The sequence below is a fragment of the Aulostomus chinensis genome, chromosome 10 (genome assembly GCF_037954235.1).
Source record: "Aulostomus chinensis isolate RoL2024-O1b breed Wild chromosome 10, RoL_Achi_v1.0, whole genome shotgun sequence".
NCBI lineage: Eukaryota > Metazoa > Chordata > Actinopteri > Syngnathiformes > Aulostomidae > Aulostomus > Aulostomus chinensis.
The window spans coordinates 21,893,512-21,911,328 of NC_141329.1; the positions used below are offsets into that span (position 1 = coordinate 21,893,512).

Genomic DNA, 17,817 nt, shown 5'->3' on the forward strand with positions numbered 1-17,817 from the left:
CTGCACAGCACACATACTTTCTAATTTCTTACTAATGCAGGAAAGCAAAGATAGCTAATAAATAAACGGCATACTACTTTTGAGTTTGATTGCCCCTGTTGGTTGTGAAAATGCATCAACCAGTGATACTACCGCCACCAAGAGACATTTTTATTTCCACTACACTTCTTCAATTTAATCAACCCCCCCCTAAAAATAATTTTTTAGCATGCCTTCCATAACAAAATTGCAAAACTAATTCAAAACCATACACATAAAATAAATATGGATGACGTGCATTTTAAATTGAAGATTAAATTAGCTGTTTATGTCTCTCTTGGACAGACTAGTTGACAGCATTAGTCACTTTCATAGGTGGTAAAATAGAGGGATATTAATTTGACTCATTCGTAGCAATGTTGACAAGCAGTTTTAATCATTTCAAACTTTTTGGGGGGCTGAAATAGTAATGAAACTCCTAAGAGGGCAGAGGCGTTTCTGCACAACACTGAAATATTCTAATTTCTTATGAATGCAGAACGCCAATATAGGATGGTTAAGATATCATTTTTGAATTTCAGTGTCCCTATGGGTTGTAAAAAATATATGAAACAGTGATTCTACAACTGGTAGTTTTTATTTTCCCCTTCCCTTATTCAATTTAATGGGCCAAATATCCCTGATTCCTTGCTTGACCTAGCTTTGCCACATCATTTTAGAAAAGCAGAAAGCAATCCAAAACTTGATAAATGAAATAAATATGGAGGACGCACGTTTTAAATTGAGAGTTGAAATAGCCATTTATGTCTCTCTCTCTCTCAGACTAGCAATCAGCCTTACTTGATTTCATTAGTGGGGGAAATAAAGGGGTATTAAACTGACTCATACACAGCTATACATTCACAAGCTTTTAATCATTTGAAACTGTTTTTTTTTTCTTGCTAAAAAGGAAGGAGCTCTCTGGTGAGTAGATCGGGACCATGATAATCAAGAAGTGATGAGATGCCACTCCTCACAACTAACCGAGGGCCACCTCTTTTTCCTCGACACCAGTAAGATGTGGGCAGCGCTGCAGAGGAAGCCTCAGCCGGCTGCAGCGGTGGAGGCTTACACGCAGCTCAGGAGAAGAGACGGAGCCAAACCTCCGTCCACCACGACGCACTTCACCGGCGGAAAGCTTCCCTGAAGTGACCGCTTCGTGGAAAGGGCTTGACACCGTCATGCATGGTTGATATAAATATATATATTTATATATTTTTACACTCGAAGATGTTGTGTTTACTGACCAGATAGAGCGACAGAGACCTGGACTTAACTGGATATCCTCCATATCGCTGCCATTCCGCCGTTTGGGTCGGGGAGGGACGGCGGTCCGCGCGACCTGCATCGACTGCATGCTAAAGTGAGCCGGGAGGGGGGCACCTGTATTTCTGTGAGTAAACTATTTTACTTTCCATTTGTTTAGTTTCGAGGATGTAGCCGAAAATATATGAGTGAAGGGACGAGAAACAAGTTCCTTTCTATGTTGGCGTCTTCCCAAAGAGCACCTAGCTAACTCTTAATTAGTTTTGGATGTTGTCACGCAGCTCAGTAGCCCACTGTGCCACTCGTTTAGACATGCAAATTCATGCCCGTTAATCCAAGATATTCACCAATTTATGCGTTTACCTCAACATTTAATGAAGAAAATTGAGAATTTGATTTTTATTTTAGCTTTTGCGGTGTTCAAAAGCCTCAGACCCACCGCAAAAATATCCTGATTGTTATTCATTTTGCATTAAGAAAGTTGAAATCTTTGCTTGATTAATGGTGCTCCACATGAGGTTGTGAACAACAATGAAAATAATTTGACATTTTTTTAAACTGAAATATATGTAGAATCTGCAAAAAATGATTCGATGACCCCCCCCCCCCAAAAAAAAGAGAGATAGAGAGCAGAGGTCTCCTGCAGGTCAGGTGCCTTTGTTTTGGGGAGTGCCCCCTTAGTTCAGGAGGCTTTTAAGAAATTGCTAACCTAACAGTTGGACCTGCAGGAATGATCCCATAAATATGCAAATTTTCCCAATTTCCCAATTTCGCAGCTTTGTTGTGGTTAATGGTTTGTATAAATACTGTGGCTGATAGTGCCGGTGACAGCAGGGCTATGTATTGTTGCTCAGGGGCTCAGTTATTTGGCTTTTTCAGTGTTGTGTTTGGTGCACGCAAGCGTGTCATTTCACCATTAGTCAATTGAGATTTCCTTCCAACAACATCCGAGAATCTTAAATTTGTGAATCCTTTTAACCAAATTTCCGCTGTTTAAAAATGCAGAAATCAATTTATGGTTCGCATTCTATAGCCTTTCTGGAATAGGACACAAATTGTGTCCAATTATAGTCATCCTGTGGAAACTTGTAGTTAATAATTAGAAATAATGTGTAAACAACACCAGAGAGAGCACGTCAGATATACAATTACAAAGTGGCTCCAAGGCTGCAAGAAGAATTAGACAAGAAAACCTCAGCACTAAGATAATTACCAACCTTGTTAATTATTATTAGTAGAACGAATAAGTTGTTTCCTTTCATGAACCGTGATTCTTAAAACTTTCCTGTGACAAAGAGAATAATGATCTCCAGCTTGTGGTCTGTATTAGTAAGTGTGTGATGTGGTATGCGTGTGTGGGGTATGCACTGAGAAAAGTAGCCTAGTCAGTCTTTTTTTGCTGCGAGCACAATTTCATTGACGTTGTTAGAGGAATTGTGAGTCAAGCACATATATCTTAAACCGCTACTGTATGTGACATACTGCTCGGTACTATATTGTTTGCAACATGTAGGCAATCAATATTCAATTTTGCAACAATGATGCAACAAAATTCCAGGCGATTCAGCAGTATCATTTCACCTTTTTTCCCCCCTGAACTGGGGCTGCGCAGCTAGTTGAAATATTATTGAAACTGCAATATGTGCAATTTCCAAATTAAAGGAGCTGGACTTGTTTATTTTTTTGTTTTTTAAGGAAAAATATGTACCAACAAAGGTCTGCAAAGATGCTTCAGCCTTCAAAACATATTCTCTAGATGTAAAAGGTTGACCCACGCATGTTTGGTACATAGGCCAGCAAAAATCACATCAATTTTTCAGTGAAGATGAAAAGCAAATAATAACACGAGTCGTTTCACTATCACGGTGTCATTATTTTGTCCAGCCTAACCCCATACTTAAGCAGACCTGCGAAAATAAGCTCACATTTTTAGCTCTTCGTCTTACTATTACCTGTTCGGTGTTAAAGTCATGCAGTCCGTGTCATAGTCTAATTCTGCGACGGTGTTGAACAGCATCCTCAATGATGGCCCAGAGAATATTTTCATAGCTGATATGTTAAAGAGGAGCAGCAAACACACCAGCCAGTAGCTCTCTCTGTTCAGTGTTAGCGTTGCTTTGAGATAGACCGTACAAGGTGTGAAGCGTGTGAGCCTCACTCAAGTATTTGACGAGACTAAATATCCTTAAGTGATTCATAGGAGCCCACTCCTCCACTTAGTTAGATTTCCTGAGATCATCTAAAAATGGTTTATTTAAGAGATACTAATCAAAAAAAGCTTCACCTGTACATCAGGGGAATAGATGAAGGGAATGAACAGCTGTGTGTGTTTCACTTGTCAGAGGTTACCCCTATCCTTAGCGGATGGAGACCAGTTATTTACTTGCAAGTGTTTTTTTTTTTTTTATTATCCACTTAGAGGCAGGTGTGAGATGAAATTCAAATATGTAGATCAGCTAACCTTGATGGACATGCGTATGCATTGAAGTTACAGCTGTCCCATCCTCTTAGATGAAATAATTATTGACATGGGCCAACAGACATGCATTTAGGGTATAGCTAATTGAAAATGACAACTGGGGAAGGCGAGCCCGTGGGACACTTGGGCAGAAAAAAAATGCATCACAGCATGACGAGAGAGGATAGAGGAGGGATCTGTCTCACCAAGACAATGGCACTCAGGGGAGTCCTATTTTCACAGACATGTCTAAGTGAGAATGGTCACAAAGTCGTGATCATACTTCCTACTCATCATGCCCCCGCATGTCGTCTGTGTTGTCTATATGTGAACAAACACATTCGGATATGATATCATACAGTTGGAAAGCAATATGCACAAACCTGATGCTAGGAAGTGTTGCATCCTAAGATTGGTAAACATGTTTTGACTGTCCAGGGTGGGCAAGACTGCCATTTTTTTCCGAAAACACATCAGTGACTAAGAATGTAGGTCCTGGGCATCTTTCCCTGGCAAGAATTGAGCTGACATGCATTTGTTAGATTTAAGAAGTTCTTTTTAAGAAATGTTGGTGATCTTGACAGTCGAAAACCTTTCCAAGAAATGTTGGTAATCTTGACAGTAGGAAACCTTTCCTTGGCCGTCTCCCTATTCCCTATCTAAGACTGTGTTGGTAAGAGGCGGGGGGGTTCCCTCTAGTTCTGCAGACCCTGAGAGACGATCCTCCCTCAGGACCAATGTGACAACTTAATTTATATAATTACTGAGAGACATGTGTTTATAGATGGACATTCAGCACCCTCCTCTACTTGTCACTGCAATTAATGACTTGGATTTAATGTCCAGTGAGTCAAACACACACAGTCACATTAATTTTGACATATAAGCATGTGTGGAAAACTACAGCGTCACATCCTTCTCATGGAAAACAGGTTTTTCTCCTCATATATTAATTTGGATGGGCTTATCAAGCAAAAACACTATTCACAAGGACCTCCCACATGTTCTTTAGTAATCCCATATTTGTTCGAAGGAGCTGGAATTAACAAGAGAAAGAAATTTAGCCCAAATCCTCTGTGAAGTGCAGAGTATTATGAAGTGCACCGGAGACGAGGGAAACTAATTGTGCCACCAGGGGTGTGGAACCCCAGAGAAATTTGCCATACATTACCATCAATATTTTTTGCCCACAATGATAATAGTATCATGATGCGACAGTGATTAAAGAAAAAAAAAAAACCTGAAAATGCAGTAATCACGTATTTATTCGCTGAATTCTCATGCCAGATTCAGAGAATGAGTGCACGCCCTCGGTTGACGCCTTTTTAACACATGCGCAACTAAGGACTTGTTGATCTTTTGATCTGCTTATATAACAACAGCTGTTTCAGACTAGATAGATATGTGATCCCAGTATATTGATATTGTATCTCGATATATTGTTGTATCAATATTTTGTCTCCATGGTGTTTTGGAGGCGGGACTTTACCCTCAAACACACATGCGTGGGCCAACTCCTATTTAAGTCTGTATTTACGTGTATTTTATTTACAAAAAAACCTCATCTGAAATATGAATTGCTTTGCCAACATTATCTGTCGGCCAGGCTCCTCAGTCTTTCACCTGCTATTGGTTGATTTGATTTGACAGTTCTGCCGGCTATATAATGCTACTGGCTTGTTAATGTCAACTTAACATCTAACGTTGCGTCACTCTCCTGCTCTAACTCAGACCTACGTGTTGAGGGAAAAAAATAAAAACATTGGAAGAAAAAATGGATATTATCTTTTTTTTTTTTTAGTTTGCCCTCTAAACCATCATTGCAGCACAAGTCCAACCACTAACATCCCATTGTGAGTGCTGCCTCTTTTGCGAGCATGATGTTCTGATAGTGGATTTTTACATGATAATTAGCCACGCACGTTAAACTCTGCTTCCTTCTCTCAGCTAACTGACATACATGTCATCTTCACATGCACACAAAGAGCCAACAGATGGACAGTTCCACAGGTAAAGAGGAGATGAAGTGAAAAATCAGGATAGAATGTTTCCTGAAGGGAGGTGTGGAAAGTTAGGTGTCAGAATGTAATTCCAGACATTTGCATCATTATACTATTATATTATATCAGTGTCATGAAATGGTCTTTAAAAAAACAAAAAAAACAACATCATTTACTGCAGTAGACCAAGAACCACTAAGTACCAAGTGAATGCTAAAACCTGAGAATGTGTGTATTTTCTATGATACCAAAAATAGCACAAAGTCCTGTAATTGTCAGAATTACTGTATCAACAACATACAGAAAGGTTCCTGCTGCAGTGCAGCTGTGGTAACGGGTCTGCAAGTGGATTTATGATTATGATTGTGATGCATTCATTTAATATACGATGTACGAATACATACACATACGAATATTCATTTGAATTGTTGTTTACTACCAAACGTAAGTTTGCATTGTTGACCATCGGGTTCTCTTTTCTTAAGAAGCGAGAAATGCGCTAGAAATGACAAAGCTTATGTATCCATAGTGTAGTAAGTGCATAGCGTAGCGATCTCATACAATGGCATTCACTGTCCAAACATAATGAACATGATATTGATATCTGAAGATTATTTTGCTGAATGAAATACGTGTTGAATAAACCTTGCATCAGTGCTTATTATCGGCAACGAATCGAAAACAGTTGTTGTAGTCCGATTGGCCTTTGGTCGAGGCAACCCATGGTGATGCCAACCTCTGGTTAAACCTACAGGAATTTGTCGTACCTGCAGCACGCGAATCATAGTAGCTCATTCTTCTCTTGTTGTTTATGGGGGTTTTCAGGCAGCTTTTAGGTTCATTAACTCCATCTTCTGGCAGCTGTATTGCATTACTACCATATGCCAGTAAAAATAATGGAAACATTTTCTTAAGGCAATATTTGCATTTGCTGTACATTCATTTTATAGTCTACCGACTATCAAAAAACTCATGGATCACAACACACCCCTAATATGAAATTGATGCTCTGTCCAGCTGATTGTGTAATGAATACTTACACCATGACAATTGTGTACATATGTTAAACAGTACCATAGTTAACAGGAGGGACATGACAGTATTAATGTGTGATCTTTCTCTCCTGGTTTTTGCAGCTTGTATTCCTCTTGTTGTCAACTGCCCTGAATCACTGGAATAAGTTGTTTTGCTTAACTAATATGTCCCACAGCCTCATTACTAATAATTATGCCATTCCTTCATCTGTTTGTCTTTGTGCTGTCCTCATTGTGTTAACTCTTAACAAGTGATATTCAGATAACGGCAGGCTTCCTTTGTGTCCCTGCTTGAATGGGCAGTTGTGGAAATGTTAAAAGGTTATTAATTGCATGTGGAAGGAGGCATTTAAATTTTGAAAACACACCCTGTTTGGATTTGTCAGATAACAATATCACTGAAGGCAATCTAAGGTCCCCTGCTTTTCTGAAGATATTAATATTCTGCACTTCATTCATATTACTGATGTGCTCTTATAAAAGAGGCTGAAGATAGTACTGTGGTTGGAAATAGTTTGTCAGTGAAGTGAGCATCACGTATTTGTGGAGATGGTGTAGAGGGAGCAGTGGTGATGGTGATGGTGGGGAATAGCCCGAGGATGGAGTGTTTTTCACTACGCAGCTCCTGATTTTATGTGACAGTAAAGGGCCTTATCTACCAGGGCCATGATGAAGCACAGCGCTCTTTGATTTTTTATCTTCTAAACGTCGAACAATCTCATGCTCCACACAGATTAGTGAGATGAAGGTGTAAAAAAAACAGGCTCTTTGGTTTCAGGGGAGTCAAATACAGCCAAACTCGAGGTCCAAGGCTCATGTTAGTATTTCAAAATGAAAGACAGTATAAGCTAGCATTAAATATGTATTTTTCACTACTTCAGGTTCAAACAAGTATACAAGATAGGATTCATTGTCAGGCATGATAGATTATTTTGCTTTCATAAACAATACAGCATATGGCAGACAGGAAATGGGATAGAGGGGTTTGTGATGGGCAGAAAAAAGGAAAAACATGAAAGATTCATTCACTGAATCTTCTTTTATGTTGTATGTTCAGTGTCAAGTCTGTCGTTGGCAGTCAGCCTTGCGATCTCTATTTATTCCAGTTTCTCATCACCTTTTTACTGTAGAGACAGGACTGATCCCTGAAGAATTAGTTGGGGTGTTGTTGATTTTTTTTTTTGTACATCTTAAAATTAATCAGAGCCCAAAGCTTTCTTTACAAGTCTTTTTTCTGTTGCCACCATATCTTAATAAGCTAAACTTGCAAAGACAAAGACTCTAGGCCAGATTTACCATCAAAGCAAAGGCACATTGAGCGATTTTCATGTTTAATTTAGTTATCACAGTTTATCATGTAGAATTACTGGCCCATATTTTGACCCTTCACCCTCATGACATTGTATTCAGGCCCTGTTGATTAACCATGGTCTCTCTGAGCTCATTAATGTAGAATTGTATCTCATCTGTTTGGAAAAACAAATAAATGCCTGCAGATTTTTGCTTTTTTTCAGTCATCAGTGTTTCCCTAGGTGAATGAAGGGGAAGCATGAATACTTAGATTATTTCTTATGCCTTTGCAAAGTTTGCCCCATGGGGAGGATTTTACATGTCTGTCAGAAGGACTCTAGAGGCCTAAGTACACACATACTAACTATTAAGACATAATTTAGACGAATCTTTTACAAATAATATGAGCCGTTAAATAATTCAGATGTGTTCTGGCCTTGGCATCTACCGTGTAATACTCTTGAAGTTGCAGGACTCTTGATTAACAGCCGATCCAACAATGACAGGAACAGTACACTAAACTACAAGTTCCACATACGACACAACACAAAACACGTGGAAGAAGACGGGGGCAGGGAAGGAGCTGATTGGATGAGAAACACCGGGAACAGAGCTTGAGGCTAACAAAGACGGATTAACCAAGAAACACAGGCGAATCCCTTCAAAATAGGTGGGAAAACAGACGAAGACCAGGAATACAGCAACCAGACATAAACTGAAAGATTTTCCAAAATAAATTTGGCTAAATGTCTCACCAAAACACAAGGTACAAAAAACAGGCATAAAGGACAACAAGAAACAACACAAAGATCAAAACTAAGGAGTCTGACAATATAAACTTTTGGTCTTCAACCACATTATACAGAGGGGGCTGACTCAGGCTTGTATTTGAGCATTTATTTTCACCAACAAATGGCCGAAACCGTGCATTAACTATGCTGCTACACAGCTGCCACAACCTGTTAAACATGAGACGGAGCCTCTCTTCCCTTATTCTCTCCTGAGGAATTCTGTTACGGTAGATTAAGATTCCCCAGTGTTTTTCCTACATGCACCCAGAAGAGGTGGTATGTTTCAGCAGAGGTGTGATCACTGCTATTGGGTGCATCAGGGAAAAAAGCTTGGAAATTTATGCTACATATACTGTAAATCAGAAGATTTTAGAAAGATTTGGAAAAGACTTGTGGAAAACTATCATCTCACACCTGCTCACATCTAAAGACAAGTTTTGGAGTTTTTAGTCGCAGCTGAGTCTCAGACAGAGATTTTACAAAGACTGAATCTTACATGGCCACCATTTACAAGACTACAACTAGATTCTTTCAGCAATTTTTTTTCCCGCCATGCAATGTTTTTACCATCATGCTCTTAGTACAAACTTGCAAAATGGAGAAGCAGCATTTGGCTACAGCAGCCCTGGTGTACTGTATGCAGTGGTTTGTGCAGGAAAAATTAAGATCAACTAAGATTGTCTCTGCCGCCAATACTGCTCTGGTGATTGATTCTCCACCAGGTTTCCTTTTTCTGATTTTGTTAGAGCTCATCTATCTATTGGTTGTTGATTGCGTTACGTCACCATAAAGCCTGAAATACGTGATAATATCGAACACGTTTGATATTGTCGTAAGCCGAAGACTAGGAAAAGACTGATCTAAAACAGCTCAGTTTACCACTTTATACTTAATAATTGAGATAAAAGGAGTGCACCGTGACTCCAGTACTACTCCTAGAATTTCCTTCTGACTTTCAGTTTTTAGTCTGACTGTGAAAATCTTTTGGTGTAAGCCCAGCATTAGATCTGCATCTGCTGTTACAGAATATTCATTTCACATTTGTTTTCTTTGCCAAGTAATATTCTTCGTGCAGAAGCGTCTTTACTTGTTTTCAAAGCTTTTTCATTCATTCATACTCTATATATTTCATTTAGCTCATAAAAAAACAAAAAACCCCACAATCCTTAGGGTGAAGTGCTGTTCAGAAGTAGTAAAAGTTCAGTCAAGGTTCTCCAGAGTTTCCTTTGACTGGTGGTGAAGCAGCATTGCATTGGCCCTTACAACTCAGTGGGCATTGAACAAAAAGCAGCAACGCTGTGCATTAAAAGAGGGCGAGGAGTGTTTCGGGTCACCTTTCTTTCTTCAGAAATGAGATGTCCCTGGAATTATTTGTCAGAGTTAGGAATGTCCTGATCACAGTTAGCCATCATGAGTCAGAGTCACACTCGAGCTGTGGCAAAGGAATAGAGTGGAAAAAAAGGAATTTATAACATTTTTATTTTAGCATATTCTGACCCATTAAAATATGTCCAAATTGACCCAGATAGCCATGGATCAGCTCAGGACATGTCTAGTAAAATCTGTGGGGATTGCTATCTTTAGCCCAACTAGTGCATTACTTCCCTGTATATTTTCATGTGGCAACACTGTATTAATTATATCCACATGAGATACAAGTAATTTTTCTGCATTGACACACCAGTAGTTTAAGCAGGGATAAAGATTTACAGGAAATGATTGCATATTTCTACCAGTGACATTGTAATGACACTTCCACTCTGATATATTAGCATGTCGATGTCTAACTTGAATATGAGCAGCAGTATTGACTATAAATGTGTGTATTTCACAGCAACACACCAGTATACAGAATGCATATTATAACAAATGCATGGTATTAGACATTAGACTGATGTGAGGCTTCATTAGGCATCGAGATAAGACGGGAGCACTAATGGATTATAGAGAAAAAAAAAAGATATGAATACTTCCTTACAAAGCTACTATTGTGTGCTGAATGCTGATGTTTGGTTGATGTGCGACCCCCCCCCCCCGCCCCCGCTTTCTCTACCCAAGTCACTGTGTAATGTTTGTCCCATTGTTTGTATTTGTACATGTATGTATATGTAAATGTCTATTCATGTTAATCACCAGACATTTATTTTGCATCACAAATAGAATGATTAAAAAAATACGCAGAAAAAAAGGAAACTTGGGCAGAAAAACAACACATGAAAGGAAAATGGTGAAAATTATGTCAGGGGTAGTTGATTTAGGGAGCACTACAGGTGAGGCAATTTTAGCAAGTGGTCTTAAAAAAAATAAAACACAAAAAAGCAAATCTATTACAGATGCATCTCATGGTATCTCTGTCCCTAATTACCAAATGTGTTCTAATTTACTCACATAGTTGATACTGTAATTCAAAAATCATTTTTCAACATTTCAAAAGAATTATCTCATGTTAAAATTATAAGATAAACAACTTGGGAGCAGTGGGTGAAAGGCTATTGAATAGTCTCATTTTCCAAGGCCTCAATTGATCAATAAATGTCATCATAAATGCAACGGAACATTAATGGGATGTGTGGCAGCAAGGGATGAAAGAATAATATTGTTGGCGGAAATGTAAATTGCAATATTGAATTGTAGTGTTACATTATCATAATGGAAAACATTTAAGCTAAAACCTGTGTAAATAAAATGTTTAAAAATTAAACGGTACTGCTGTAAAAGTACTCAGATGACTTCCAACTGGTCAGCGCAGCAACTGGGGGGTTGTAATGAATTAGTTTATTAAAACCATATGCTGCACAGAGTAGTATTAGGGTGGATCATACACTTTTCTACCATATCTCATGTGCCAGAGCAGTTTATACCTCAGAGGGAAAACATTTATGGACCCAAACACACGCTCATCACCACATGGCAGACAAAGTTAGTGACAGGGTTTTGAACACGAACCAAAGACTTTGACGCTGTTTGATGTCATTTACTTAAATAGTGGGAACAATTATAGCAAGTATGTCATCCTGGTGGCACTGCTGTCATGCTCCAGGATATGAAATAATCATATATGTATTTGGTGACTCATCCAAATGCAGGATTAGTATGGTCCAAACAATGGATTTGACTTTGTATGAGCCCCAGTATTTTTTTCCACTGTGGTCCCGACGTGTCCCAACACACTTGATTTAGATGAAGGGGTCATCATCATCACGGAGCTCTGCAGAAGCCTGATAACGAGTCAATCATTAGAATCAGGTGTGCTGGAGCAGGGAGACGTCTAATTCATGGCAGCCTGAGAACCACCGTTCTACACTTTTCAAAACATTATAATCTATAAATAAATCTTTATAATTGTAATGTTGAGCTGAGGGAAATGTGATTGTTTCCTTTGCCAGAGAGGTGATGTTTTCACTCAGTTAACAGGAATATAAAAAAAAAACTGCCTGGCTGATTTTCCCTGAACTTAGTGGATGGTCGGCTAAGGAGGGACCCATTAAATTTTGGGGCAAGAGTTCAAGTTCTGATAAAGTTTTTAGCTGTGGTAAAATATCATTTATTATTTCTCACACACAACCAGTCCCTTGGGCTATGTTCTGTTTTAATAAGACATTTAAAGCTGCACTAAGTCAGATCTTTATTGCCTCCAAAAGCATGTTGATTTTGCTCCATTTTCAAAAGTAGGTGAAAACTAATCCTTGAAATTAAGTTGAAAAGTTTTCAACCATTGACCAAGCAGTGGCATCAGTCTAATGCTTAACGATCATAAGCTTTTATGACAAAGGAGGCCTGGTAAATAAAATAACAGAAATAAAGCACACTTTGTTGTACTCATGTTTTTCTATGAATATGGGCTTGTTTAAGATGGACCAAATATCCTCATTTAGGTAACAACTTATTGTCTGTGCCCATCACCTGATCATTGAAGGAGCCAGACAGTGGAAATCATACTGCTAAATCGCTGCAATGGGAAGAAGCATGTGACACAAACTTAAAGTTACATTCCGCTGGCTTTTTCTGCCCAACATTTCTTAAACATGAACTAGGCACAAAAATTAATAACCTTGGTGTAGCAAAGTTAATCATACAGCACTTCCCTGAACCACCTTCACCAACTTTATTCTATAGGCCATGCAATTGTTCCCATGGTAACTTGTGCCCCTTGATTTGAGCTGGGGAAATCAGGTCACATTATTGCTTTATGCAACCTTTACTTCACCACAGATTTAATAGTTGGTTTCACCTTTCCAACCCACCACTCAGTGCTCATCTCCATCACAGCCTTATACTCCAATTTTCGGCACTCTGTCAAATATCAACATAATTCAAACCATGAATTTTGATCAGGGTTAAAAGCATTTTTGTTAAGGCGCAAAGATTTCACTATCAAATCAAGACATTAGTGTGGACTTTTAAAGGACCAATTGAGCATTTCATTTATTCTTTTGGCCTTCGGTATGTCATTATGGCCCAAATCAGTTTTTACTACTGATATTACGTTGTTTAATGGATTTGGTGAATGAACATCAATGAATAATAATGCAAAGGTTAATACGTCCAATTCAAAAATATTGCAGGGTTGTGTAACATAGCTATTCTGAGAGGAAGCCTGTAGCCATCAGTGCACACACTGAATCTATGTACCATGAGTGCAGAGATGTTACTGTTGCTATGTGATGAGTTTTGATTTGATCTGTTTTTCTAACTTGCTTTAACTAAAACGAAAACAAAACAAAAAAACAAACATGGTTACTGATGGCTTGTATTTTATTTGGAGTCTGAGACATTAAAACTGAGTTTATTGTCACCGTTCGCTGATCTTCCACATACAATTTTGCTCCGTATTTTTTTGGTTTTTTTTTTGTATCCATAGATTCAATAAGAGGCACTCTGTGTCATCACCATTTTACACAGTGAAACATCTCCGTAGCCTGGATTTGGAAAATTAATTTCAAGTAGCTAGGCTTTTTTTTTTTGTTGTTAACAGTGTTACATTCATGCATAAATAGACGTGTTAACTGGGATGACCTGAGCTGTAGAGATCTAACAATGAGCCTTGAGACAGTCCCCTCGTGCGCCAGATAATGTACTCATTAAATCTCAATTTTCAGCAGAGCTCATTTGAAGTATAATTGTGTGACACACACAACCTGCGTTTCTTCCATTGCCTGTGAACAGGGACAGATTAAAGCACTGAGATTCAGGTGCTCCAAACCCATTTTGTGTGTCTGCAGCAGCCAGCCAATAGCCACGCTCAGGAGTCTGGCTGCTGGTGTAAGTAATCTCTGCTTGTATGATAACTGTACACAGTTATGCAGCTGTATATACTATTTATTCATGTTTATTTGAAGACTGATTTGACATAGCGAGTGCAGCAAGCAAGTGTGACTCCACCCGTTTGTGCACAGTCATTGTGAATCCTTGAGCTCTTCATTTTAACTTTTGTGAACTTGATTGGGGGTTGTAACCAGAAGCAGGGTTGTAAGCAGGACCAAAAAAGCTGAGCATGTAGGTATTTTCCTACTACGTTGACTTCCAGTCTCAAAAAAAATAATTGACTTCAAGATATCACTTTTAGTCCACAAATCCCATCATGGTTTTGGTCAAACATGCTTGATAGGTCTCCTCACGCAGCATGACCCTGCCAGACCTCTAAGGCCAGCTGGGTCTGGTTTACTAGTTGTTCCTTGAGTCAAAGCTAAACGTGTTTTAGCTGCCTTTAGTTTCTGCTCATACATGGAACAAACTACCTGAAGAACCGAGATGTGAGACAATACTGGTCACTTCAAAATCCAAGCTAATGACTTCCTTGTTTACAATTGCTTTTAATTTACAGCTTACGGGGTTTTCTGTTTGTAACTCTCCTTCATGCCCATTGTTTTCACTTGTTATTCTGTCTCTTTTCATGTTTTTTTTCTCCGTACTCTGTAAAGCAGTTTGAGTTACCTGTTGGTGTGAAAATGTATTATGTAAATTAGTTTGCGTCATATTGGCTCTTTGCAACCAAAGATGGTCGGGGCAGAACGGGTGGATATGACTGACACACAGGCAGGAAACATTTCAAGCACCAGGTAGCCACGCCCTCAGGCATACCCTGAAGGCATGAGAAGATACCGGGAGTTGTGACGTATAAATAATATGTGATGGGCAGAGGAACATGGAGTGGAATATTTAAGGTTTGATGGGTTATTACTGTTTCCACTGCCTGCAGCAAAACAATGTTTTGCGATTATTTTAAGGTCAAAATTTGGTGTATAAGAATTCACTGATGCATTGAGATGCGCCAGGCTTAGCAGGATTCAGCTACATTACTTTAGACAGCTTTTATTGGTAAAGAGCTGGAAGTGAATTACTGAAAAATCAATGTGGCTCTAAGCACATGGATACTCTTTTGGCCTCAGCAAACTGCCATTGTTGTTTTTTTCCCTGCTTTGTACTATTAGTAATGCACCAACAAGTATTACCATAAAGTCAAAAAGTTTGATTTTTGATTTAGTTAATTTTTTTTAATGAAAATGATGAGTCATTTACAGAGTCAAAGTATAAGGATTACCAATATCTCAGCACATTTTATCAAAGTGTTAAATAAGTATGAAGACGAGTATCACTTCGGTCTGAGTCTCTATCCAGTCTGTACTTTTTACCTAGTCGGTGTGCACTTTGATATATTTTTACAAGTCTAGCCTGACAAACAAAAGATGACGACGAGGAATAATTATGAAGACCATTAATAGCACTGGATTCATTCCTCTCATCCACCAGCAGGTTTGACAAATGTTGTCCTTGACTTTCTCTCTCTGTCTCTCATTCCCCTTTATTTGAACTCCTTTGCAAAAGAAAACAGAGATGTGAAAAGTTAATATTTGTTTTCATTCACATTAGCCTAACCTTACGTTTTTTTACGATCAAGCTAAGTTTTTCAAGCACGTATGCTTGTTCGCCAGCATGTGAAAATTCTGCTCAACAGGACGACCAGTTATTTGTAACTATCCTAACATGATTCAAAAAAAGATGTTAAAGGTTTTTGTGAATTTTTGTAACATTGCTCATTCTATTTCAAACCCATGTTAGTCTTAATAATGTGAAGAACAGATGGTAACCCAGGCTGAAAAACAGAATTCCACATTTGAAGCAAAGGTTCTGTACTCAGTTCCAATTCTTCCCAGGTAGTTCAGTTCGATAGATGAGAAGATGAGGGTGAGAGAAGGTGTGTGTGGTGTGAGTGTAAGCAGTTCTGTTCAGTTCCATTCAGATCAGTGTGAAAGCCTGAAGATGTGTGTGTGCTTGTGTGTGTGTGTGTGTGTGTGTGTGTGTGTGTGTGTGTGTGTGTGTGTGTGTGTGAGTGAGAGAGAGAATGCTGTTCAATTCAGGAAGTGTGAAGTAGATTGAGTGAGGAAGCTTTAATATGGAGTGGGGGGGGGGCAGCGTGGGTGAGTCTGAGGGGGAAGGCAAGAAGAAACCAGGAGAGCTGATAAGAATGGAGGCTTAGCGTTACATGTGAAGGTCCAACCACAGACAAAGAGGGCCGCCACTGCATCCAAACAGGTCCAGAGGACTGATGACCCAGACACACTCCATCCAATCCTGTTCCTGAGATCAGCTCATTTCCACGAGCCATTGTTGTCCCTCTAGTTTAAGTAGTTTCAGCTTGTCATGTGAATTGTCACTCTGTTCACCCTTTACTGGTTTCCATTAGAGCGTAAACTGGTCCCAAACTGAAACAAATGTCCATGTCATCTCCTTCTTTTGCTTCTGGTCCCACTTTTCCATTGCTCTCTTGTCAACAGCCTCGTGACATTTTCCCCCCCTCCCTTCTCCAGCTCTCAGGTGTGCCTGATTTATCACCTCCATCCCTCACCCCTTTTTTTCCTGTTCAGGTGGAAAAGTTGGCTACGTAAAGTTTCCCTTCCTCTCTTTGCTGCTATAAAGTGTTGCATACAATTTTGTAAAGTTACCAGGAAACATCACCTGACATCCTCAACATTAAACATTAAATTCCATGCATTTTCTGAATAATGCTTATGTATTTCCAAGTGTGGAATTACATCAATCAATACTTTTTCACAGATGGTGCAATTACAAAGAAAGGCTACTGCAAATGCTACTCTCAGTGTGTCATAATCCACACAGACCAGAGATGAGACAGCCCTGATAGAGCCTATGGCCATGTGTTTAGTAATGAAATCTTATAATTCTACATATGGTAATTTTCCTGAAATAGCATCATATGGTTTTACATGGAAATAAACAACAAATCTTGTTAGGTGGTCCTTCAGGGCTTACAACAGGGGTGTCAGGTATGCAGATAGTATGTACATTTGGGTGTAATGTGGTCTCGCTTGGTGCTAACACCTCAGTTACAGCACTGGCAAGTGTTGTGTGGGCTACATACAATGATCCAGGCTTGGCTTATGATATCTGCTGCAGGCAGGCAGCATGGCTCAGAGGTAGAGTGGCCATCTAGCAACTGAAGGGTTCCTGGTTCGATCCTTACTTCCTCCAGGGACCATGTCAAAGTATCCTTGAGCAAGATACTGAACCCCTCCCGATGGCCCTGTAACGGAAAGGTGACCCTTCCAGGGTGAACCCTGCCTCTCTCCCAATGTCAGCTGGGATAGGCTCCAGCCCCCCTTCCCACCCCACCCCACCCAAACGACCCTTAACAGATAAATTTCAACGACAAAAACATATTTGAGTGCTGGATAGAATGCCTTTTCTTTTCACATTCCTCGGCGTAAACAAGAGAGAATAGTGCTTAACCATTTCTTCACATAAATCCGATCCTTCTTTTTTTCCAGCCTACTGGTGTGTTTTGTGCTGAAGCAACAGTGTCATCAGCACATTACTTTTGGAGTTAAAAGAAAAAACAAACAAACAAACAGAAGGCTCAGAGTCTGTTTATTTTTTACGTTGCCTTCCTGAAACTCGTGAATTTCACATGTTCAAAGGTCCCTTGAGAACGATGCGCTTTT

At 39.3% G+C, this 17,817-nt stretch overlaps 1 protein-coding gene across 2 annotated transcripts in view; it reads left to right on the plus strand.

Annotated features, from left to right (window-relative positions):
• The first annotated feature begins 818 nt into the window (after positions 1-818).
• The window catches only part of cntn5 (contactin 5), a 103,590-nt gene continuing 86,591 nt past the window's right edge, over positions 819-17,817 (plus strand). The window contains exons 1-2 of one of the 2 annotated variants that reach the window (XM_086216450.1): positions 819-942; positions 1,033-1,411. Coding sequence is in view for 1 of the 2 variants with exons in the window: in XM_086216449.1 (XP_086072575.1) it covers positions 1,374-1,381 (8 nt within the window). In the remaining variant the exon portion in view is untranslated. The remainder of the gene's footprint in view (positions 943-1,032; positions 1,412-17,817) is intronic. The other variant, XM_086216449.1, reaches the window with a different exon arrangement.